The sequence below is a fragment of the Ictalurus punctatus genome, chromosome 7, assembly GCF_001660625.3.
Source record: "Ictalurus punctatus breed USDA103 chromosome 7, Coco_2.0, whole genome shotgun sequence".
In the NCBI taxonomy this organism is placed as follows: domain Eukaryota; kingdom Metazoa; phylum Chordata; class Actinopteri; order Siluriformes; family Ictaluridae; genus Ictalurus; species Ictalurus punctatus.
Genome location: NC_030422.2, coordinates 25639251 through 25665099, shown reverse-complemented (window position 1 = coordinate 25665099; position 25849 = coordinate 25639251). Strand labels below are relative to the sequence as shown.

At 42.7% G+C, this 25849-nt stretch overlaps 2 protein-coding genes across 9 annotated transcripts in view; both read left to right on the top strand.

Moving 5' to 3' along the window:
• Positions 1 to 20960, top strand: part of actn3b (actinin alpha 3b) — a 31844-nt gene extending 10884 nt beyond the window's left edge. The window contains exons 2-21 of the mRNA XM_017471600.2: positions 3915 to 4029; positions 6180 to 6299; positions 7372 to 7458; positions 8723 to 8810; positions 9027 to 9105; positions 9249 to 9330; positions 12131 to 12216; positions 12360 to 12452; positions 12764 to 12994; positions 13138 to 13285; positions 13380 to 13530; positions 13866 to 13974; positions 14920 to 15060; positions 15607 to 15789; positions 16120 to 16254; positions 17133 to 17312; positions 17496 to 17642; positions 18375 to 18440; positions 18552 to 18710; positions 18918 to 20960. Of these exons, the coding sequence (XP_017327089.1) occupies positions 3915 to 4029; positions 6180 to 6299; positions 7372 to 7458; positions 8723 to 8810; positions 9027 to 9105; positions 9249 to 9330; positions 12131 to 12216; positions 12360 to 12452; positions 12764 to 12994; positions 13138 to 13285; positions 13380 to 13530; positions 13866 to 13974; positions 14920 to 15060; positions 15607 to 15789; positions 16120 to 16254; positions 17133 to 17312; positions 17496 to 17642; positions 18375 to 18440; positions 18552 to 18710; positions 18918 to 19076 (2559 nt within the window). The 3' untranslated portion in view covers positions 19077 to 20960. The remainder of the gene's footprint in view (positions 1 to 3914; positions 4030 to 6179; positions 6300 to 7371; positions 7459 to 8722; positions 8811 to 9026; positions 9106 to 9248; positions 9331 to 12130; positions 12217 to 12359; positions 12453 to 12763; positions 12995 to 13137; positions 13286 to 13379; positions 13531 to 13865; positions 13975 to 14919; positions 15061 to 15606; positions 15790 to 16119; positions 16255 to 17132; positions 17313 to 17495; positions 17643 to 18374; positions 18441 to 18551; positions 18711 to 18917) is intronic.
• A 2318-nt stretch (positions 20961 to 23278) lies between these two features.
• gal3st3 (galactose-3-O-sulfotransferase 3) overlaps positions 23279 to 25849 on the top strand; it is a 36798-nt gene continuing 34227 nt past the window's right edge. For 5 of the 8 annotated variants that reach the window (XM_053681609.1, XM_053681604.1, XM_053681608.1 and 2 more), the window contains exon 1: positions 23826 to 24339. Coding sequence is in view for 1 of the 8 variants with exons in the window: in XM_053681602.1 (XP_053537577.1) it covers positions 23459 to 23467 (9 nt within the window). In the remaining 7 variants the exon portion in view is untranslated. Of the gene's footprint in view, positions 23468 to 23825; positions 24340 to 25849 lie in introns of those variants that run through there. The other 3 variants (XM_053681606.1, XM_053681607.1, XM_053681602.1) reach the window with 2 other exon arrangements.

Below are 25849 nucleotides of genomic sequence, written 5' to 3'. Positions count from 1 at the left end.
ACTTTGTTAAAACATTGCAATGAACAAATTAATTTAAAAAAAAAATAAAAAATCCCATATTTTATAGCAGAAGAATTAAGACGTACTGTTTAATAACCCAGTCTGGTGAAAATTCAGAAACAGTTTAAAAAGTCTGTATGAATCGTTCCAATCAGGTACTACAGTCTGCGGTGTGGATCTGAGCAGTGCTCGAAATGGGCCGGTACTCACTGGCACGTCTACGTTGTACTCTTTGGCGTACCGGGACTTTTTCTTTTACACCGGGACTTCTCACAAGAAGTGAGAACATAAAAACAAATAAATAAAGAAAGAAAGAAGTTTCCAGATAAATGACGTTAATGCTAGTCTATCATTATGTAATGTGACGTAGCGTTAATACTAGTCTAAGTAACGTAACGTTAATGCTCAGTAACGTTAATGCCGGTGATGTTGGCCTGGCTCAAAAAGGGCACAAAGAGAATGCGTGAGTCAGACAATGACTACGTTCAAATTCCGTGTAAGGTCTACGTACGGGTTACAGACATATTCCACATACGATGTTTATATGCGTACAGGTGTCGGAATATTCCTGTATTCGTGGTTGTTGGAAGTAGGGATGTCACGAGAACCGATACTTCGGTATCAAGTCGGTACCAACATTCTTAAAACGTGACAGTACTTGTTTTTCTGCAGTAGCATTGGTACTATTGGTAATGACAGTACCGTGGTTGCAGTTCTTCCGAAACTGAAGGGGGCAGCAAATACGCACAAGTGTTTTAGTCGGTCCACAAGTGGTGAAGAAGAAGTTGAAGCAGAAGAAGAACACCTACAAGCACACGGGAAAAACTACAGAAATGGCGACAAGTTTAGCTCCGCCCCGACTCGTTGAGAGGCATTGAGAGGAAAGCTCATTGAGAGGAAAGGTAGCGTCGGTTGCCGGTGTGTACCCGATGCCATCGTTCATTTCAAACAAAGTGAGGAAACACCTGGAATTTGGCAAAGCAACTGAAAGACGGTCCTATATTATATTCGTTTGAGGCAGCTGGTATTGTGGCTGTGAAACCGGCTAACGTTATGCTCCATGTAATGTTAGCGATAGACAGTTATTTGTTAACGACGCTAACACATTGCAGTGTTATAAACTACCTCCGAATGGGCCACCATGCATCTCCATTCAGCCCGTGTCCTGTCAGATAAATGTAGCCTAATGTCACTAATCATTATTCACATGTTCATGCTTTTAATAAATCTTTTTTGCCTGCCACCATATCAGTGAATTTAAACTAATGCTTGCATTCAGGGTATAAAGGGTGTGTGTGTGTGTGTGTGTGTGTATGTGTGTGTGTGCACATGTGCGTGCGTTTAGCAGTGCACCTTAGCACTTGTTATTAGCACTTAGCACTGTTTTATTAGTCATTGACAGACAGTGTTTGATAACTAAAATCTCTCTCTCTCTCTCTCGCTCTCTCTCTCTCTCTCTCTCGCTCTCTCTCTCTTTTTGCCAATATTAGCCAGAGGAGGATGTCCTCCAGGAGTTTATTTTGTTTTATATATATATATATATATATATATATATATATATATATATACACACACACACACACACCACACCGTGGTATCAACTTTGGTATTGAGTATTGTGCACTTTTGGTGGACTACTAGATTTTTGGTATCGTGACATCCCTAGTTGGAAGTGTGTCTGAGTGTCCGTTCCTATATACCCAGCCTATATAAACATCTCTCAGTACCCACGGTTCCTCGAGAACTGAGCGTGCGCATATATCTCCATTCAGTGGCTTTTCTGAATAAGGTATTAACATGTTCCTTTGAGTAAATAAATGTGTGTTGGGAACATCAGCCATATCTCGTAGTATCTTTTATTCACTATAGAAATTGAGGATGTAATATTTAATGATTAGCCGATACTGACCGATACACACACCAACATGGGGCAGTGGTGGCTTAGCGGTTAAGGAAGGTCAGGGGTTCAAGCCCCGGGCTGTCACAACAGCTGCCACTGTTGGGCCCTTGAGCAAGGCCCTTAACCCTCTCTGCTCCATGGGCACGGCATCATGTCTGACCCAAACTTCCTAACATGCTGGGATATGAAGAAAATAAGAATTTCACTGTGCTGTAATTTATATATGATCAATAAAGACTCGTTGTTATTATTATAACGTGAATATAACCCCCCCCCCTTAAAGCACTGGATTTGAGACAGTGTGTACTAGCTCAACATGAGGCTCAATTCATCCTTAACTGATCTTTGGATAAAGACGTCTGACAAATAAATGTTGTAAATATAAGATATAATCTCAGAATCTGTCACACTCACACACGCACACACACACACACACCTTACTTACCTGCAGTCTCACAGGAGGGAGTTTTATGCGTATAAGAGAAATAGAGATGATGGACAGGAAGAGGAAGGAGGAGGAGGAAAGAGAACAGCCTTGTACTTTAGCAGTGTGAAAAAAGTGTGTACACAAATGAGCAGGGTAAAGGTGTCAGTTCTAATTCCTCACTCTCATCCAGCTCACACACAAACACTAAATATATCAAATATTTCAAGAAACCTATTTCTTGAATATGTTTCAGCAAATCGTGAGATGAAATGTTCAGGGTTACGCAGTTCTCTCCATGGAGCCACGCTGCCCCTAGTGGTCACTAGCGGTATTACCATTAGAGTCATGATAAGAGCAGGCTGTAACTGCTTTATCTTCAGAAGAGGAGTGAAGCAAGAATGTGGGCAGTTGGGTTTGGGGGTGGGAGGTTAAGGGGGTAAGGAGGGGGGGCATAAATATCTGGACAGGCATTCTCTCCCGGCTGATTGTAGATGACCTCATTTTTAAAGATCGGATGGGAGAGGCGAAGGCGAACAGCAGGTGGGGGTGGATGACTGCACTTAACAGCTGCACACACACACACACACACACACACACACACACACACACAGAGACAGAGAGAGAGAGCTCATGCATAGGAAGATCAGTTTTATTTAGAAGCATTGAACTCATTTTGAGTTTAAGACACTGGCTCAGTTTATAGAAATCTTTCTCTCTCTCTTTCTCTCTCTCTCTCTCTCTCTCTCTGCCATTTTGGGATCTTGCTCTCTCAGCTGTCTCTCTGGTGTCCTGTATCTCCCCGATTTAGACTCCTTCACCCCTCCATCATTTCCATTCCTACCGTTTCCCCTTTTCACAGCTCCACCTCTCCACACGACTTTTTCTCAAAAGCTTTCTTTTCTATTTTCCTTTCTCTGTACCTAAAGTACCGTACTGCCCCATCCTTGCTAAACGCCAGGGTGATCGCTGGAACCCACATTTAGTCTAAGTCTCGCCTCACCACTCCCTTCTTTCCTCCTTCACCTCTCTCTTGATCTTTGTCAAGCCTTTCCGATCTCTTCCTGTCATTTCCCTTTCTTTCTTCCTTCTTCTCTTTCTCTCTCTATCTCGCTCTCTCTCTCGCTGATACATCATCTACTCCTACACTTGACGTCTTCAAACTTCCTTTAATACTCTTTTATAACGATCGCTCAGCGCACACATAGACAAACACAAACTCAGTTTTAGCACAGCACTGCCGCTGTGGCCCGGACGCCCACACGGTTGGATTGAGGTTCAGAGGAACCTCGCTCGCTGGAAGCAGACACGCCGTTGCAGACGTGGGTTCTGCTCTATAATAACAGCCTGCGTCCCTGCGTGACGCATCGGCAGCACCGCGAGCTGAAATCGTTTCAGCTAGGATTGGTTAAGTGAAAGTGTCTGATTCATTATTCCGAAGCGAATCTCAAAATAGCAGTAATTTGTAGACTAGGGTCGGGGGGGGGGGGGGGGGGGGGGGGGGGTCGTTTTTACTTTATACCTGTCACTCAAATCTTTTTTATCTTTTGTGTCTTTCTTTTTTCTTTTCTTTCTTTCTGTGTGTGTCAGACATTCACAGCCTGGTGTAACTCTCACCTGCGGAAGGCTGGCACTCAGATCGAGAACATTGAAGAGGACTTCAGAAATGGCCTCAAGCTCATGCTGCTGCTCGAGGTCATCTCAGGTATCCGTGCTGACACGACCGCAAGTCCGAAATAGCAACGAGATCCTCCAACAACAAAAAAAAAAAAAGCTGTTAATAATAAATCACATAAAGGCACTGTAGACACTCAGAATAACCACGAATAAATAATTTAAAATACAAGTGACCATGTGTCAGAAAAGGCCAAGTATTTTTATTCGGCTACATTCAATATGTCCAAATTAAAAAACATAAGCTTGCTTCAACCAAACAGTACAAATATCTGTTTCAAAAGGGAACTTGGATTATTCGTTCAATTTAACCAACTAATATACACCTACTAGGAGATACAGCTTTGTATTATGCTAATGAGGCACTTTATGAAGACCAACATTCATCATTACAGTGCCAAGAGCAATTATAACAATATATATATATTTTTTACATATTTATTAAACGTCTAGAGCATGGATTCTTAAAATGGTCTCCAGAGACCTCCACGGGTCTGTGAAGCACAGCCAGGGAGGTCCAAAAATGATTGTTTTTTTTATTAAGTTGCATAGTTATAGTTATAATCTTTTTGACTTGTTCCACGGGTTTAATCCAAACCTGAATAACGCAAAAACTAGTCAACTTGGACTAATGTGTTCTGTCCAAAACCTATCACCATATAACTCCTTCTCCCACAATATACCGCGAACCTTCCGCCATATAGCTCAAACCCTCCGCCATATAGCTCAAACCTTCCGCCATATACCTCAAACCTACCGCCATATACCTCAAACCTACCGCCATATACCTCAAACCTACCGCCATATACCTCAAACCTACCGCCATATACCTCAAACCTACCGCCATATACCTCAAACCTACCGCCATATACCTCAAACCTACCGCCATATACCTCAAACCTACCGCCATATACCTCAAACCTTCCGCCATATACCTCAAACCTACCGCCATATACCTCAAACCTACCGCCATATACCTCAAACCTACCGCCATATACCTCAAACCTACCGCCATATACCTCAAACCTTCCGCCATATACCTCAAACCTACCGCCATATACCTCAAACCTACCGCCATATACCTCAAACCTACCGCCATATACCTCAAACCTTCCGCCATATACCTCAAACCTTCCGCCATATACCTCAAACCTTCCGCCATATACCTCAAACCTTCCGCCATATACCTCAAACCTACCGCCATATACCTCAAACCTACCGCCATATAGCTCAAACCTACCGCCATATACCTCAAACCTACCGCCATATACCTCAAACCTTACGCCATATACCTCAAACCTTCCTGATTTCCTAGTTGAAAATGTACAGTAAATGACCACACTGGACTTTGGAACAACAGACAGGCGCGGACCAGCAGAACGCAGGGACACTTCCGCTCAAACTTCACATTTAATTAAATGCAGCTGACTGAATTTCAACCATATGGCAACATTCAGATTATTATATAGTGAGATTCTGCCAGTGTGTCGACATCAACCTACATTAAACATGAACCTCTGCTATTGGTAGGCCATTACATCAGCATTTAATCATCTACAATCTGTGATTTCACCTCGCTGCAAATGGAAGCTCATGAACCAAAGCAGTTATACTGATGCAATATTGACAGAGGTTTACATGAACGTTTACTAGATGCTTCAGTGCTTTGAAAATCATTTACACTAAACAACACCAGCTGACCTGGAAGCCTTTCTTAGACTTCATGAGAAGATTGCCCTGCTCCCCTGATACTAGTGGTGATGCGCTTTATTGTTGACTTCTAATGATTCCCAACGGGAAGAGGGAAGATACTTGTGGGAGAGGAATGACTCTGTGTGTGTTTGTTTTTCTTTCTTTCCTTTCTTTCTTTTCTTTCTTTCTTGAAGATGAAGGGTGTGGGTATGGGTTGTGGGTTGACCATTATTTTTTATTGAATGTACTATTATGCACTTGTCTTGATAAATACTGCTAAAAAAACAGATAAGGATTAAAGAACAACAATAACAACAACGACGACAACTTAGCGTTGCTGTAGTTCTACTGTGGAGGGATGTTAACGGATATCATTTCCCATCCTTCGTTTCTGTTCATTGGCATCTGACTGAAGTCTGACTCAAGCAGCTGTGTGAGTTTGTGTTGAGGTTGATGATTGGTGATAAGTGCTAACCTGATGATCGACAGGTGAAAGATTGCCCAAACCCGACAAGGGCAAGATGCGATTCCACAAAATTGCCAACGTGAACAAGGCTCTGGATTACATCTGCAGCAAGGGAGTAAAGCTGGTGTCCATTGGAGCGGAAGGTAAGGACCTGTGTGTGTGTGAAGGAGCGCTTATGTTTTCATTCAGCTGCCTGTGTGGCATCATTTGCTACTGTTGCATTATTCCTACTCCAGCTCTTTGTGGATGTCTCTCTCTCTCTCTCTCTCTCTCCCTCTCTCTCTCTCTCTCTCTTCCCCTCTCTCTCCCCCACTCCCCCTGTCTCCCCCTCCCCCCTCTCTCTCCCTCTCTCCCCCCTCTCTCACCCCCTCTTTCTCTCCCCTCTCTCACCTCATCTCTCTCCCCTCTCTCTCACCCCCTCTCTCTCCCCTCTCTCTCACCCCCTCTCTCTCCCCTCTCTCACCCCATCTCTCTCTCCCCTCTCTCTCACCCCCTCTCTCCCCCCTCTCGCTCCCCCTCTCTCTCCCCCCCTCTCTCCCCCCCTCTCTCTCTAACCCCCTCTCTCTCTCTCTCTCTCTCCCCTCTCCCCCGCTCGCCCTCTCTCTCTCTCTCTCTCTCCCCCTCTCTCACCCCCCCCCTCTCTCTCCCCTCTCCCCCACTCACCCCCTCTCTCTCCCTCCCCCTCTCTCCCCCCTCTCGCTCCCCCTCTCTCTCCCCCCCTCTCTCCCCCCCTCTCTCTCTAACCCCCTCTCTCTCTCTCTCTCTCTCCCCTCTCCCCCGCTCGCCCTCTCTCTCTCTCTCTCTTTCTCTCCCCCTCTCTCACCCCATCTCTCTCTCTCCCCTCTCTCTCACCCCCTCTTTCTCTCCCCTCTCCCCTCCTCGCCCCATCTCTCCCTCCCCCTCTCCCTGTCTCTCCCCCACCCCTCTCTCCACCCCCCCTCCCCCCACTCTCTCTCGCCCCCCTCTCTACCCCCTCTCGCTCCCCCTCTCTCCCCCCCTCTCTCTCTAACCCCCTCTCTCTCTCTCTCTCCCCTCTCCCCCGCTCGCCCTCTCTCTCTCTCTCCCCCTCTCTCACCCCCTCTCTCTCTCTCCCCTCTCCCCCACTCACCCCCTCTCTCTCCCTCCCCCTCTCTCTACCCCTCTCCTCCCCTCTCTCTCCCCATTTCCCCCCTTCCCCCCCCTCTCTCGCCCCATCTCCCCCCTGTCTCTGTGCAGAGATTGTTGATGGTAACGTGAAAATGACTCTCGGAATGATCTGGACCATCATCCTCCGTTTCGCTATCCAGGACATCTCAGTGGAAGGTACACATTCAGGCTGTCAGTTGTAACTCGTACACTGTAAAATTGTCATCGTCGGAATGCGTTTGTATGCGCTATTGTTTAAAAGTAATTGAACGAAAGACAGAGTTCACATAGCGTGCATGTAATTACCCAGTGAATATTCCGCTTTTGTCTCTTCAGCACACAGCAGTATACCAGCATTCATTTGTACCATCATAATAGAGCTGTATTACAGAAAGTTTTGGACACTGAATAGACTTGAATCCAGTGAGAAATTAATTTGAGGGGAATGTGTCATTCCGCCCACATCGTACCAAAGGAAGCGTGTAGGAACTGTGAGAGTGATCATTATGCTGGAAGGGAATTGTGTCTACGTTCACATGAAATTGTTCATAGGCCCGAGGCTCATACTGGCAAGTTCAGATATCAAATATGATTTAATTTGATATCTAATCTGATTCATTGATGCATTTAATAGTGTGGTTATGTACAATGATGACTAACGTGCAAACACCGCACCCAAATTGTCATGTGTTGTCTTGTCTTGGGGACTCTGAGGATGTTAGTATGAGATCAGTATCAGGTGTAATTCAGTACACATGACTATAGAGGTGTGTATCAGGACTGGGATATCAGCCGTTGTTCAATTTGAAACTCGCAGGATAAAGAAAAGCCAGTGGCTTTAGTGGTTCTCACGTTTGCCTCGCACCGCCACAGTTCGGGGTTTGGATCTCACCTCCACCCTTGTAGAGTTTGCATGTTCTCCCTGTGCTTCGGGGGTTTCCTCAAGTTACTCCGGTTTCCTCCCCCAGTCCAAAGACATGCACTGTAATTGGCATTTCCAGATTGTCCATAGTGTGTGAATGTGCCCTGTGATGGGTTGGCACCTTGTCCAGGGTGTCCCCCGTCTTCTGCCCCGAGTTCCCTGGGATGGGCTCCAGGCTCCCCACAACCCTGTGTAGGATAAGCGGTACAGAGAATGGATGGATGGACGGATGGAATATATTATAGAAAATAGAAAAAAAAAGAAAAATGGGATAGATTCTCCTATTTTTAGATATATGTAAATATATATCTCTTTCTGTAATTACTCTGAGAATTGAGAATCACCGTGACGTGACTAATACTTACATTTTGGTTGATCTATATAATGTGTATAATGAGACTAAAATGACATCATCATGTTAAAGAATTATGTCACAACCAAGCTAAGAAAAACATGATGTGTGTGTGTTTGTGTTTGTGTGTGTGTGCGCGCATGTGTGTGTGTGTCTCACCCGTGTAGAGACCTCTGCTAAAGAGGGTCTGTTGCTGTGGTGCCAGAGGAAGACTGCCCCCTACAGGAACGTTAATGTACAGAACTTCCACATCAGGTGAGAGTCAGATAATGAGTCAGACTCTCAAAATGATGTCACATCGGTGGTTAATTTCGAACTGCCTCTATTTCCTATATTCCGTCCCTGCTGCAGTTTCCTGATGCATTGTTCCAGCTTTCGTACTGTGTGACTTATTCTCCTCATCTTTCTCTCTCTCTTTCCTTTGCTGTTTCTCTCTCCATCCCTCTTCCTCTCCTTGTCATGGCTGTTTAGCTGGAAGGATGGCCTCGCTCTGTGCGCCCTCATCCACAGGCACAGACCTGACCTCATCGACTACTCCAAACTGAGAAAGGTGCTTTCTCTCTCCCTTCTTCTCTCTTTTTCATTTCTTTTCCTTCTTCTTTTGTGCACGTCTTCCTGATGCAGATTTGTGCAATGACTGTGTTTAAACTGTTCTTTTTTTTCCGTTTCTTTTTTGGTGTTGTGCTTGTAAAGGACGACCCCATCGGAAACCTGAACACAGCATTCGAGGTAGCTGAGAAATATCTGGACATCCCCAAAATGTTGGACGCTGAAGGTGAGGATGCAGGACTGAGACGCAGCCAGCACTTGCATGCATGACAGGAGAACATTGGACTGATTATATAAAACACTGTGAAATTGTTTTACATGTGTTTCTGATTGATTGGCAGGTGATAATTATTTTTCTTATATCAACAAGTGAATAATACTTATATTATAATTATATTATTAAATCATATAAAATTACATAAATTATATCATAAACAACAAGTGAGAAGAATGACATGGCCATATGCTGAAAGAAATTATTCTAACATAGTACTAACATCGTACTAACGCCATAATGTCATTCTAACATCGTACTAACATCGTACCAACATTATACTAACATTGTACTAACGTCATAACTTCATTCTAACATTGTGCTAATATCATACTAACGTCATAACGTCGTTCTAACACTGTACTAACGTCATAACTTCATTCTAACATTGTGCTAATATCATACTAACGTCATAACGTCGTTCTAACATTGTACTAACGTCATAACTTCATTCTAACATTGTGCTAATATCATACTAACGTCATAACGTCGTTCTAACATTGTACTAACATCGTACTAACGCCATAATGTCATTCTAACGTCGTACTAACGCCATAATGTCATTCTAACATCGTACTAACATCGTACCAACATTATACTAACATTGTACTAACGTCATAACTTCATTCTAACATTGTGCTAATATCATACTAACGTCATAACGTCGTTCTAACATTGTACTAACATCGTACTAACGCCAGAATGTCATTCTAACGTCGTACTAACATTATACTAACATTATACTAACGTCATAACGTCGTTCTAATATCGTACTAACATCGTACTAACATTGTACTAATGTCATAGCGTCATTCTAACATCGTACTAATATCATACTAACGTCATAAGATCATTCTAACACCGTACTAACATCATAACGTCATTCTAACTTCATACTAACGTCATACTAATGCCATGACGTCATACTAACGTCATAACGTCGTACAACGTCATTCTTACATCATACTAACGTCATTCTAACATCGTAATAACACCATAACGTCATTCTAACATCATACTAACGTCATTCTAACATCGTAATAACACCATAACGTCATTCTAACATCATACTAATGTCATTCTAACATCGTAATAACACCATAACGTCATTCTAACATCATACTAACGTCATTCTAACATCGTAATAACACCATAACGTCATTCTTACATCATACTAACGTCATTCTAACATCGTAATAACACCATAACGTCATTCTAACATCATACTAACATTGTACTAATATCATACCAACGTCATATCGTCATTCTAACACCGTACTAATGCCATAATTTAATTCTAACATCGTACTAACATCATTCTAACATCATACTAACGTCATTCTATCATCCTACTAATGTCATAACGTCATTCCAGCATACTAATGTCATAACGTCATTCCAGCATACTAACGTCATAACGTCATTCTATCATCCTACTAACGTCATAACGTCATTCCATCATACTAACGTCATAACGTCATTCCATCATACTAACGTCATAACGTCATTCTATCATCATACTAACGTCATAACGTCATTCCATCATCCTACTAACGTCATAACGTCATTCCATCATACTAACGTCATAACGTCATTCCAGCATACTAACGTCATAACGTCATTCTATCATCCTACTAACGTCATTCTATCATCCTACTAATGTCATAATGTCATACTAACATCATACTAACGCCCTAACGTCATTCTATCATCATACTAATGCCTTAAAGGAGACATATTACATCTTGAAAAAGGCTTAAAATAGAAGTTTCGGGTGTCCCCAGAATGTGTCTGTGAAGCTTCAGCTCAAACAGTGCATCCCAAACTGAGAAAATTCCATGAGTCCAACTTCATTCACTTCAGTTTTATTTGTTTTGCGCTTTTATCAGCAGACCTGGTCAAAATGCAGCTTTACAGAAATCCGGATGTAAATCTAGTTCCCTAATGAGACAACAGCCCAAGGAAAAACTCCCCGAGAACACATGCGGAAGGTATCTCGATAGAAACCAGACTGAACTGGAAATCGTCGTCATCTGGGTGACGCCAGATCATTTGATAATGAGTCATACCGCTCGTAATAAGCTCAGAGTGTACTCAATGTGTTGAAAGGTGATCAGGTTGTGACTATGAGTCCTGGGAGGAGCACAGGAACAACGGTTATGATTACAGCGGCAGTCCTGTACAAATCTCCCATATGAGCAGGAATGAAATTTGGACATAATGTACATTTCTGGTACTAAGATGCACTGTTAAACGATTTCACACAGGCTTTCAGAAAGAGTGCCTCGCAGACTTCCTGTCTCCACCGGCGATTCCACGATATAAAATCAGTTGACAGACAGCAAGCATGAACTTTACACTACATCATGACGAAAACTTTGCCTGTTCATACATATTATTACGTCCTAAAGCTCTTAGTGAAAGAGCAGTGATATCTCAGCATGTACGATATTTAACTGCTCAGTTGTGTACACGCGTTGCTTTCTACCTGTAAGTGTTTGCGAAACGACAGGATATAAAATCATGTCATTTACACAATGAGAGCACTCAAACTGTAGAATCGGTGCTGGCTGACATTTTCTATTCGGTTCGTGTGCATACTTAAGGTTTCCGTCGACGCTATTGGAAGCACCATGGACGGCAGTTGGTTTAATTCGTGTTGTCACTTCAGATTCTCCAAAACGGTTGTGACTCATATATAAGCTCTTCACAGCGTGCTGTATTTTTCCGTCTATATTCCGGTCTCTCTCAGATATTGTGAACACTCCTAAGCCTGATGAGAAGGCCATCATGACCTACGTGTCCTGCTTCTATCACGCCTTCGCTGGAGCTGAGCAGGTACCAAATGAACAGCTTGTTCTCTAGACAGTGGAGAGTCTAATCTCAGCCACTCAGTTCAAACCCCTTACTACATTACTCACCCTTTCGATCTCATTTCTTTTCTCCTGTCTCTCTCGCGCTCTCTCTTTTTCTCTCTGTAGGCTGAAACTGCTGCTAACAGGATTTGTAAAGTCCTGGCAGTGAACCAGGAGAATGAGAGGCTGATGGAGGAGTATGAGAAACTGGCCAGTGAGGCGAGTTAATGATTACAGTTTACACACGCACGTCATTTAACGAACGATATTCAGCGGAGAGGACGTTTCAGCGTTCAGCTGCATCACTGAAATGGTTTATTGGCGATGTGAGACTCTAAATGGGAGCGCCATATGGAACTGGAGGAATGTTATTAATACGATGCGTTTTTATTTGAACTTTTCCACCTTTTGCTTATTATCGGCGTCCGTCCTTCTGTTTGGTCACTTTGTTTTTTTCCGTCTCATTAGTCGCTTTTGTTTTTTTTTGTCTTTTTTATTTCCTCTCGATTACCAATCCGTCTCTGCTGTAGTTGCTGGAGTGGATCCGTCGGACGATCCCATGGCTGGAGAACCGTGTCGCGGAGCAGACCATGCGTGCCATGCAGCAGAAGCTGGAGGACTTCAGAGATTACCGCCGTGTGCACAAGCCACCACGCGTGCAGGAAAAATGCCAGCTGGAAATCAACTTCAACACCCTGCAGACCAAACTGAGGCTGAGCAACAGACCCGCCTTCATGCCCTCTGAAGGAAAGATGGTTTCGGTATGTTTGAAAGATTACACATTGGAAATTCCCAAGCAGAAACAAAAATATTTATCATGTCAATCATGTGTTCTTGATACCATTGCTGTGCACCGAATGTAGTGTTTAGGAGTGTGTGTGTGTGTGTTTGTGTGTGTGTGCAGGACATTGCCAATGCATGGAAAGGCTTGGAACAGGTTGAGAAAGGCTACGAGGAGTGGCTGCTGACCGAGATCCGCCGCCTGGAGAGACTGGACCACCTGGCTGAGAAGTTCAAGCAGAAGTGCAATCTCCACGAGTCCTGGACCGCAGGTAAACACACGTCCGGTTCCGACTTTAAAATCGTTTAAAATCATAACCGTCACAAAATGTCCGCATCTCTCACAAAATTTCACCTCTCTTATAGGAAAGGAAGACCTGCTGTCTCAGAAGGACTATGAGTCGGCATCTCTGATGGAGATCAGGGCTCTGATGAGGAAGCACGAGGCGTTTGAGAGTGACCTTGCCGCCCACCAGGACAGAGTGGAGCAGATCGCCGCTATCGCCCAGGAGCTCAAGTGAGAGAGAGGGGAAGAGAAAGAAAGAGAGATGAGGGGGTGGGAAGAAGGCAAAGAGAAGCGAAAGAGCATGACTCAGTGTTTGCTTTTCATAATGTATTCAAACGAAACAAACGAGTCGTACAAAAGACGCTGGCATTTAAGGGACAGTATTACAAACACGTCTCCCGTGTTTGTCACATGCTTTTATTCAGTGCAAGTCAACTCAGGTTTTATTATACACGTACAGTATACGTAGTCGGATCAATGGCAGATCGACATTTACCATGCACCGTACAAGCGGAAGGGTGAAACTTTTTATTCTTGGCTCATTCGTGTTTTGTGGGTGTGTTCAGTGAACTAGATTACCATGATGCTGCTACTGTGAACGCTCGCTGCCAGGCCATCTGTGACCAGTGGGACAACCTGGGCACTCTGACCCAGAAGAGGAGAGATGCTCTGGAGGTACACACACACACACTCTATTATTAACCACCATTCAACACCGTGGATAATTGTTTTCAGATTCACTCCAGTTTCAAATTCACTATATCAACTACAAATATCATGTATGTTAATTTTGAAAGAATATGGTTAGCTGGGATATCATACCTAAGCCACATGAGAATTATTTGGCACTTTCAGTGAAGCTGACGCTCCAATCTGTCACTATTTTACACTATTTTATACCTAAAAGACGGATATACTATGTAAAACTCACAATTCACCTACATACCTGCTATGAAATACAAAAAGCAGAAGAGCAGTCAAGCATAATAAATATATCACACGCACCTTCTGTTTTTAAAATTAATAGTAAGGTCGCTCAGTCGTTGCAGTAATTGCTCTCTGATTAGATTATGTTTTATACCACAGCGCTGTTTCCGACCGGTTAGAACGTGTCGATTGGTTTTCCATCAATATTATTCGTCCAGCAGTAATCCCAATCACAGGATTACATGAACGGATTCGTTGTAATGCAGTATGTTATTGTTTCTATAGTAACAACTCATTCGCACGGGCCTTGCGTCATGAACGCGCTACATGAACTAAGCCGAATAATAATAGACGGCTAAAAATGTGCTGTTAGTTCACAGAGATATTTAAACGTTGATACGGTGAGGTTTTCTGTAAGGAGACGTATTTATAGCTGCTATAATGTACGGTAAGTGGTAACAGGGACGAACTTGTCTCTGAGACGTTCCCCGACATTACATCTAAATATTCAAGCATTAAAAGTACAATGTATCGTTCTTTAATACATAGAATATTGTAGTAGTAGACAAATTGCTCTGGGATAAGAGGAATAAAACAGTTCAGGACATGCTGTTATGGGAGAATAATTAACGTTGGGTTCACCCTTTTAGGAATGTAATGGCTAGCGATGGCTGTTTGTTCCTCCCCCTGCAGCGCGTGGAGAAACTATGGGAAACTATTGACCAGCTTTACCTGGAGTTTGCTAAGAGGGCAGCACCATTTAACAACTGGATGGACGGAGCCATGGAGGATCTGCAGGACATGTTTATCGTACACAGCATTGAGGAGATCCAGGTAGCCATGCTTTGTAATTACTTCATAATCAGAGCTCTATGTGTTTACAAGAATAGAATTGCTATTATTATTATTATTATATTATTGCTATTATTATAGGTTTAGAAACTTTTAAATATTACAGACTGCACCTTTAACATAAACAACGTCTGCATCGTGTCAGAAAACGTGTGTATTTAGCAAATATACTAGCATGTAGTATGTACATAGCCAGTATGCTATCCTTAATACGCTTGACTGGCTGTCCAAAATGACTGTGTATATCATGCACTACAGAATATACTATACAGTACAAGTTACACACTTAGAAAAGCAAGGATGAATCTAGAAGAGTTTAAGAGTTTTTCTTTTAGTCTTACTTTCAGAAAAGGTTTCAAGGAAATCTGTTTTAGGACACTAAGGATCCTTAACCCTCTAAAGAACCCTTGTATATCTAAGAGCGTAAAAACATAAAATGCACCGAGAGCTTTTTTGTGCTGTGTATATTATGCTCACTATGTGTTCCCTCTGTTTTTTTTCTTCCTCTTCCACCCTCCTCTTCATCAGACTCTGATCACAGCTCACGACCAGTTTAAGGCCACTCTCCCAGAGGCAGACAAAGAGCGTATGGCCATCATGGGTATCATAAACGAGATCATGAAGATCGCTCAGACCTACGGCATCAAGCTGTCTGGAATCAACCCATACACCAACCTCAGCCCTCAGGACATCACCAACAAGTGGGAGACTGTGAGTTAACTCTTTTTACCCAAAAAGAGGCCAAAAAAATGCCCGTGTCCAGCATTGAATTTATTTGTGATGTCACACTACAATAGTGGTTAATGGCGCGTATGAAAGTAGAGAGTCAGGGCTTGAAGAATGAGCAGTTTTTCATAAGTGTCACGTAACGTAGGTCGAGGATAGGTGCGAGTGCAGATAAGAGCTTTATTACAGGAGAAAGGCAGATAAATCCAAATCTCTCATAAGTAAACATCATAAAGGAGAAGACCGTTTTTTTATAGAAAAGAGTTGGTCCAGCAGTGTGACATTTAGTCCTGTGTGTGTGTGTCGCTCCTGTAGGTGAAGCAGCTGGTGCCCCTCAGAGACCAGATGCTTCAGGAGGAAGTTGCCAGACAGCAGGCCAACGAGAGGCTGAGGCGGCAGTTTGCCGCCCAGGCTAATATCATCGGACCCTGGATCCAAACCAAGATGGAGGTACATAGCTGACGACTTTGTTCTGTAGACATCTCGCATTAGTCCCTTATTTTTTATTTCTTTATTTTTTTAATCAATAAAATAAGCTGTTCACATGAGAGATGACACTTACCTGTCCCTGACCAGCAGCAAGATGAGCACATGCCATCTTACAAGTTTCAAGCATCTTACAAGCACAAGTTTCCAGAGCAATAAAAATGTGCGTTTTTGCTGAGAGAAAATGGAGAAGTATGCTAATCTGGATATAGCTGAGTTTTTATAACATGACCTGTATAACATTTTTTTGAAGGAGATATAGACACATCGACTAAAGAGACACCGCATGGTACACAATTCATTTTAGTCAGGTATCTAGATTTGTTTTGGCCAACTAGCTATTGTAATGCTAAGCCCTAACTACTTTTTTCAGCTAGCTAGCTAGATTGCTAGCACAGGCTACTTGATTATCATTTTCATAATGTTATCAAGTGATCTAGCATTTGAGTGCGAGATCTTTTTGTATTCATGTATATCTGAGCTATCAGTACGATAAATGACGAATGTAGTAAACAGCATTAGAGAAGCACTAGCTGGGGTTAGCATTGTTTTTTACTAAGGAAATGCTAATGAATTTCTTCACCCTACTTGCAGACAGACAGACAGACAAAACAGATGTCCTCTGTAGAAGTGGCTATCAATCCCATTAGTACATAGATACCCTGTGCAACCATTTTCTCCCTTCTTTCTTTCTTTTTTCCCCAAAACAAACTCATGGGCCGGGCATGTTTGCTTCGGGAAGGGCCAAATTTGCTTAGTTAGATGTGTCAGCGTAGTTAAAAATGGGATAAAGTAAATGGATTCAGTATCATTTGCATGGGTGTGTGTGTTTGTGTCTTTAGGAAATCGGCCATGTGTCTGTGGACATTGCTGGCTCTCTGGAGGAACAGATGAACAACCTGAAGAATTATGAGCAGAACATCATCAACTACAAATCCAACATCGACAAACTGGAGGGAGACCACCAGCTCATCCAGGAGGCTATCATTTTCGATAACAAGCACACAAACTACACCATGGAGGTACACACACACACACACACACACACACACATGCTGAAACGTGATATTTAACATGTTATTTAGTGGGACTCTTGCAAGAGTTTTCTATATTCATATACTATATATAACACATAATCAGTATACATTTCTTTTCTGGAGTAATCTTATACTCCTGTCTCTAATTTTCTCCGTCTGCATCTGCAGCATATCCGTGTGGGCTGGGAGCAGCTGCTCACCACCATCGCCCGCACCATCAACGAGGTGGAGAACCAGATCCTGACCCGTGATGCTAAGGGCATCAGCCAGGAGCAGCTCAACGAGTTCAGGGCCTCGTTCAACCATTTCGACAGGGTGAGAGAGAGAGAGAGATGACAAGAAGAGTTTAGGCATGTGATTGTACCTTTACTGTGTGTGTGCGTATATATATATATATATATATATACGCACACACACACACACACAAGTATATTGGGGCCATCAAATTACATTCAGATTTGACTGATCACTACACATCGTCACTGTATCATCACTAGCTGATGTATTTCTATCACATAAACCACAGCAAGTAAAAAAAGGTTCACTTTGCTAATGCAGAAGAAATCATAACTCTAAATTCATCACTACTTTTATAACCGATAAAAGTTTCCCTCTCACTGACGTTTAGCTCTGCTTCACGTTTATTAACACATTTGGGTCAGATCCCAACTGCTACATGTAGTTCTGCTTTACCGTGTACGCTCGCTACGCAGAACGCCAGCTGAGATTTAATTACAGAAAAAGTGCGACCCCGGTGAAGTTCCCGGAAATGGGAAATAAATACAATTTTGGTCGATTTTTACATATTTGTTTTAAATGATGAATAATTGATCACATATTTGTAAAAAAAAGAAAGAAAAGAAAAGAAAGAAAGAAATGAATCCATAAATGATATGCCTTTATTCTGAGCACTTACATTAAGCATCATTTAGTCAGTTATAATATAAAATGTACTAGTAGACGTGGAATTTTATGTATTTCAGATGTGTGTGTGTGTCTATTATATGCAATGTCTATAATTATTATTACATTTCTGTCCTTCATCAGAAGAGAAACGGCATGATGGATCCCGACGATTTCCGCGCCTGTCTCATCTCCATGGGCTACGATCTGGTGAGGCTGGACACACATACAATACAGTTAATATGTTAATACACCTGCACGTACATGCGCACACACACACACACACACAATTTCATAACCGAGCCTGTTCCTGTGAGACAGGGTGAGGTGGAGTTTGCCCGCATCATGACTCTGGTGGATCCCAACAACACAGGCGTGGTCACCTTCCAGGCCTTCATCGACTTCATGACCCGCGAGACAGCTGAGACGGACACAGCCGAGCAAGTGATGGCCTCCTTTAAGATCCTGGCTTCCGACAAGGTGAGTGAACCCAACTACGTGCCAACACACACACCGACTGACATTAGAGAAACCAGGCGGATCGTTATAGATCATTTATACTTTTTGATAGGAAGCAGTGAATTTTGTGAGTGCAGGTATCAGGACAATAACATCATATAAAGAACACTGCAGTCATTTTACTCTAAATTATCCCCCCTCCTGCTTCTCTCTCTCCCTCTCCCTCAGTCCTACATCACGGTGGAGGAGTTGCGCAGGGAGCTTCCCCCAGAGCAGGCCGAGTACTGCATCAGCCGCATGACCAAGTTCACCGGGCCGGACATCCCTGCAGGCGCTCTCGACTACATCTCCTTCTCCAGTGCTCTCTACGGCGAGAGCGACTTATAAATGTCCCTCTTCTCTGTCATGTATCTCCTTTTTCTCTCGCTTTACCCCTTTCTTTACCCTCTTGTCACTCCACTTCTTCCTTGCCCCGGAATACACTATCTAACAAAGTGATGTCAAATGGCCCTAGCTTTTTAATCCCTCCCTTCCGTTTTCATGCGTCCTGTGTGCATATAGATTTATTTCCCTCCTTTTTCCCCCCCCTTTAATTTCTTGCTGTAGTTTTTCTTAAGGAGAAAAAGCGCACAGCAGAATCACCAGCTCGAATGAATGTAACGCCTTCAGTCTTAATATTTTCTTTCTCTGGAATACACTGTACGTGTGCATTCACAACTGGAGATTTCAGTCTGTGTAACCTCCTTTTGTCATCCTCCTCCCTGGACCTGTTCTTCCTTTCTGTTATTTCTCTCTCTCTCTCTCGCTCTCTCTCTCGCTCTCGCTCTTTTCCTCCTAAACTCATTTTTGTGTGTGAGCTGTGATCCTCCTCCCACGCCACCCCCCCCTAAGCCGCAGAGCCCCGAGCTGAAGGAAGAACGAAGGTGGACGCTTTGCTTCTCTGGAATCGCACACTTATAATGTCTGATCAGTTTCAGATTTTGAATTTGAAAAAAATTCAGTCTCTCCATCAATACAATCCAAATGACGCAATAAAGTCATGTGACTTCCACAAAATCTCTAATTCTGGTCCTGTGCCTCCGAGTATCTAAAGTTCCCCGGTGCAGTCACTGCGCCTCGCGCTGCTGACCTCACGTCAATACTGTAATCTTCCCTAAAGTCACACTCGGCAGATTTCCAGAGCGAACCCCCTCCCAAGGTTATAGTCTCTAAGCCTCGCCTTAATTAAGCGGTATCGAAGCGGTAAAAAAGGTTTGCTGGCTCTCACAGTCTCACACGCTTTTGGCGTGTCTGTAGAAATCATTATCACTTATATTTCTATTTAGACTCTTCTTTTTTTTTTTTGTATGTGTTGATTTGGTCAGTTCTGTTATACGCAGTTATGAGAGTGAGGAATGCAAGTCTGGGAATGTTAAGGTGTTAACCATAGTAACTGAATGCAGAGATCCTGGGGTGAACAAATATTTCTGAATTCACAACAAAGGTGTTTTCTAGGCCAGGTTAGAGAGCTGAAGAAAATGCCATGGCTAGAGACAGACAGAGAGATTGAGGCAGTGATCAAACGAATGTCATGGCTGTATCAGCTCGTAGCTAACGCTCGACATGCCTGATCTGACCGGTTCTTCAAACAAAGCATCCAGTGTTGAATTGACACCTAAAACTTTCAGGTATGCTGATGAGCAAGAGTGATGTTGGCTTTTATGTAAATTAATCTTAACCATTCTCAACTCGTGAATTTGTATGAATTGAAAATGACGAGAGCTCAGCGGTCGAACCCTGTGTTAATTCTACTAGGAACTGAAGGGACGGGATTGAGGAGCGCAGCAAGACAGAGAGAGAAGAAATGTGATTGTTCAAGTGAGAGATTTTGGAAGGTCCTCAATTTATAAAAAAAAAAAAGAAAAAAAAAGAAAAGAAAGAAAGAAGGGTCTGATATTTCTGGCCCCAGGTGCATGTGGAACTGTACCAGGCCTAACGATGCTAATAATCCTTCAGGATATGAAATGGTGATGGGATAAAATCTAGTATAGGAACTAATCAGCCTTGTGCAATCTTAGACTGTAAATTTCAGGAGCTGCTGTGTGTGTGTGTGTGTGTGTGTGTGTGTGTGTGTGTGTCTGTCTCTGTGGCTGAAAACTCAGTGCTCTGATCTTAGTTTGCCTCTCTGTGTCCCTCAACATCCCCTCATTCACCGCCATGATCACTTGCTTTCACCCTGCCACTGCTCAATGAAAACCAAAATCTCCCAAATAAAACTTTTCATCAAGTCTGGATGAAGTCTGTTCCTGTGCGTGTGCGTGCGTGCGTGCGTGCGTGTGTGTGTGTGTGTGCGCGCGCGCTCGCACGTATACAGTAACATTTCTCCTTTTGCCCAGTAGAGGGCGTGTGTGAAACTACGATGAGCTTCTGTCTGATTCCAAACACCACCTCAGACAGTTTAACAGCGATTCATTGCTCTGCAGTATTACCACAGAGATTGAGTAAAACTTCATATTACAGATGAATTATTTATAGTATAGTGCTTTTAATAAAGTGCATGGTTGCTCAGTACCTTACTCTCACACCTCCAGGGTTCGGGGTTCGAATCCTGCCTCTGCCCTGTGTGCACGGAGTTTGCATGTTCTCCCTGTGCTTTGGGGGTTTTCACCCGGGTACTCCAGTTTCCTCCCCTATTCTAAAGACATACATTGTAGGCTGATTAGCTTTTCCAAAGTGTCCATAGTGTGTGAATACCATCCATCCATCCATCTTCTATACCGCTTACTCCTTTTCATGGTTATGGGGAATCTGGAGCCTATCCCAGGGAGCATCGGGCACAAGGCGGGGTTCAGGGTCACCCGGACAGGGTGCCAATCCATCGCAGGGCACAATCACATACACACTCACACACCCATTCATACACTACGGACACTTTAGACACGCCAATCAGCCTATCATGCATGTCCAGAGTACCCGGGGGAAACCCCTGCGGCACGGGGAGAACATGCAAACTCCGCACACACAGGGCCATGGTGGGAATCGAACCCTCGACCCTGGAGGTGTGAGGCGAACGTGCGAACCACTAAGCCTAGTGTGTGAATATGTGCGTGATAGTGCTTTATGAACTTAGGAATTTATTAACTTAGGTTCCAGGGAAATAGATGCGTAGAAGAAACAGTACAGGAAATTGATTGATTTCCTGTTAATAATTTATTTAATGTTAGTGTTAGTTACAGCTAAATAAGTTTTGTGAATGACCGACTGAGAACACTATTAATTCATAGTTTATATTAGAGTTTTGCTCTAATCATATCTAATAGTATGCTGTATATTTACCTAATAATTGGTTATTGGTTATTATAATGCAAATAAACCGATGGGGAAGTTTGCTCATAAACAGAAGTAACATCAAAAAACGAGTAGGTAAATGAGTTAGTCTCATTTATTAAGCTATAGGTTTCCAAGCCTTGATATTAAATATCCAGGACAGCCCAGTGTCCATTCTGCCTCCATATCACTATGTTTATTGATTTTGATCTCAAGACTCTGAAATGCAACGTTATGTGTGTGCGTGTGTGTGGGTGTGTGTGTGTGTGTGGGTGTGTGTGTGTGGAGTGTAATCCTAAAACTCTGGAAAGAGATCAAAAACATACCCTGATAATTCAAAGGAACGGATTACCACTCGCTGAGATTTCACATGAGACCATCTGGACACAAACTCAACACTGTACGTGCAAATCCAGCACTGTTCGTGTTAATTCATCACTACTGGCGCCTGAAACAAAATCAGCACTCGGAGTGTGTATTTGAACACTGCAGGGTCTGATTCATTACTGTAGGTGTTAGTTAGTAAAGGGCACTGGTGGCTTAATGGTTAAAGGCTCTTAACCCTCTCTGCTCCAAGACTACAGTATGATGGCTGACTAAATGCTCTGACTCCTGCTTCCTAACAAGCTGGGAAATGCGAAGAAAACAAGTTCACTGTAATGTAATGTTGTTCTTTATTGCACAGCTACTTCTCTGTGCCCCTGCATGCATGCTGCTGAAATAGGATTGTTGTGTGAAATAGGATAGATTGGGGATTAATAAAGGTGCTGTCACGTGACCCATACATCCAGTCATCCATGCATTTTCTGTACACCTTATCCCACACAGAAGAGCCTGAAGCACATCCCATGGAACGAGACCGGGGACACCCTGGACAGGGTACCAACCCATTGCATGGCACAATCGCACACACATTCACACACACTACAGATCATTTTGAAACGCCAATCAGCCCACAGCGCATGTCTTTGGACTGGGAGAGGAAATCGGAGTACCCGGTGGAAACCCCTGAAGCACGAGGAGAATGGGGGGGATTCGAACCCCCAACCCTGGAGGTGTGAGGCTAACCACTAAGCCACCGTGCCCCAGATAAGAGGATGAAATGTGGAAACAAACAAACAAACAAATCACATCATAAGTACAAACATAATAAGATAGTGAGATATAGCAAGTAGATACGAAGAAACTTCATGCGCGCGCACGTGTGTGTGTGTGTGTGTGTGTGTGTGTGTGTGTGAGCACGCGCATGGGTCATTGGGGGGGGGGGGGGGGTTGTCGGTCGTGCGCGCGGACTCCTCAGTAAAACAAGCAACCATCAGCGTGCAAACGAGTCCCACAGTTATGGTACGTCACGGCGCCGGGAATAAGACGTCGGACGGATGAAAGGACGCGGTGTGTGTGTGTGTGTAGAAGCGGAGAGATCAGAATAGGCTACATGAAGCCTCTTCATCAGGCGCAGTGTTATGACAGAGGTGAGTCGCCGAGTATGAGCAAGATATGTGGACATTTTCACAATATAGCCTAAGAGATATAACCGAGCAGTGTGTGTGTGTGTGTGTGTGTGTGTGTGTGACATAGATCCATATAGGCTGTCTATACAGGGCAGATGTGTCCGGGTCAGTGACGTTCTGTATCATCATTTACATATTGTACTGTACTGTGTGTAGCCTAATGTCAGACACAAAAGTGTGTATTTATAGGCTATGGTCTACGTGTGCGTGCGTGCGTGCGTGCGTGTGATATTCCCCGTTGTAGGTTACAAAAAACGAAAACAAACCAAACCAAGAAAACAAACCAAACCAAGACAAACAGCCACCGTAAACAGTTCAACCGAAATGTTGACACAAATATATATATATTTATATTTCGTCTGTTTGAACAGAAACCAAAACCTGTTTTGGATTAGTTTTACATCTTGAACTGATGCGTTGCATCTTTGCTTCTATTTCCTGACGATGTTGCCATATTAGTTGTATTTATTGATTTACTTGTTTATTTATCATCTAAACACAATTATAGTTTAAGGCTCCGTGTTTAGCTTAACTGTAACCGTAAGCCGATTAGAGCATTTATATCGAGCATCTGGAGGATCTGTGCCAACCCAAGCGTGATTAAACAATGGCGCGGGGTGTACGAGCCAATCAGGCACAATCTGGCAACCCATCCTACCCCGCTCGCATATCATCGGTGTGGACTGCGGTCAGTCCGACACTCAAACGGACCACTCCAGGTGTGTTTCCTTTCATCATCCGGATTTCTGCTCCCTTCCTCTGTCTCTGATTCTCATTAATGCCTCAGGTCTCTCCGAGGTACTTAGCGCACCATACAGGAGAAATATAGGCAGGTGGGTACATTCTTATAACTGTGATGCAGTCGAATATGTGTGTGTGCGTGTGCGTGTGTGCGTGTATTTATATGTGTGTGTGTATATATATATATATATATATATATAGAGAGAGAGAGAGAGAGAGAGAGAGAGAGTATGCATTTCACTATGATGCAGTTATTTATATTGCGATAATTTATGATACAATACATTACTATGTGGTACATTACAATACGACACTTTATGACATGACACATTACAATCCGAAAATCATTATGAAAACATAATACGGATGATCTGATACATGATACGAATGATACCATGATACCCTGAATACATACCAAGAACAAATTATGTCACTTTTTGGTCTCACTAAAAAAGAACCATACTCATTGTCATTTTAATGTAAACTATCATCCACTACTCTTTATATATATATATATATATATATATATATATATATATATATATATATATATATATATATATATGTATGTGTGTGTGTGTGTGTGTGCGTGTATTAGTATATTCGTATTTTAGTTTATTAGTATAATTTGCATAATTAGCAGTATGTATTATATATATATATATATATATATATATATATATATATATATATATATATATATATATATATATATATATCTGTGTGTGGGTGTGTGTGGGTGTGTGTGTGTAAAACCAGTCTTGTGACATGCAGGGCTGGACGACCAAGTGAGTTCTCTATGTGTCTTGTTTAAATATTTTAGTGGAACCAGTCCAACATTTGCTTGTAGTTCAAAGGATGCAAATTAAATAGGGAAAGGAAATACATTGGGATTTTTAGAAAAGGAAAAAGGATTTCCCATGGTTTTTAATTTTTTTTGCTAAAGTGACGGAAAACAAAGCACACAATTACCAGTTGTTGCATTTATAACTGATGAACATGTTTCCTGTTAACAACTTGTTTGACTGCGTGTTTTACGTCAAACAGTAGACGCTCAAACATGCTGATCTGTAACTAGAATGAGATTTGACATATTGTGTTTCTCGAGGGGGACGTTCAGGAGTAGAACACTTTATGGCTCTAATAATTAGAGAAAATATGCACTCACTGTCCACTTTATTAGGTAAACATGTACACCTGGACCTTATCTGATCAGCCAATCACGTCGCAGAAGCACAATGCATGCAATTATGCAGTTACAAGTCCAGAGCTTCAGTTAATACTCACATCAAACATCAAAATGTGGGGGGAAATTTTAATCTGTGTGACTTTATCCGTGGCATGGTTTTTTGTGCCAGATGGGCTGGATGGGGTATTTCAGATACTGCTGATCTCCTGTGATTTTCACACACAACAGTCTCTAGAGTTTACACAGAATGGCTGATTATATAACTGCATGAATGTGTAGGTGTACAGGTGGATGGTAATAAAGTGGATGGTGTATATCGTGTATATTGTAGACATTTAAATAATGTTCATGGAATAAATCTGTAATGAGGGGGTACCAGAATTCATTTTACCCTAGCTTTAAAAAGTTTGAGA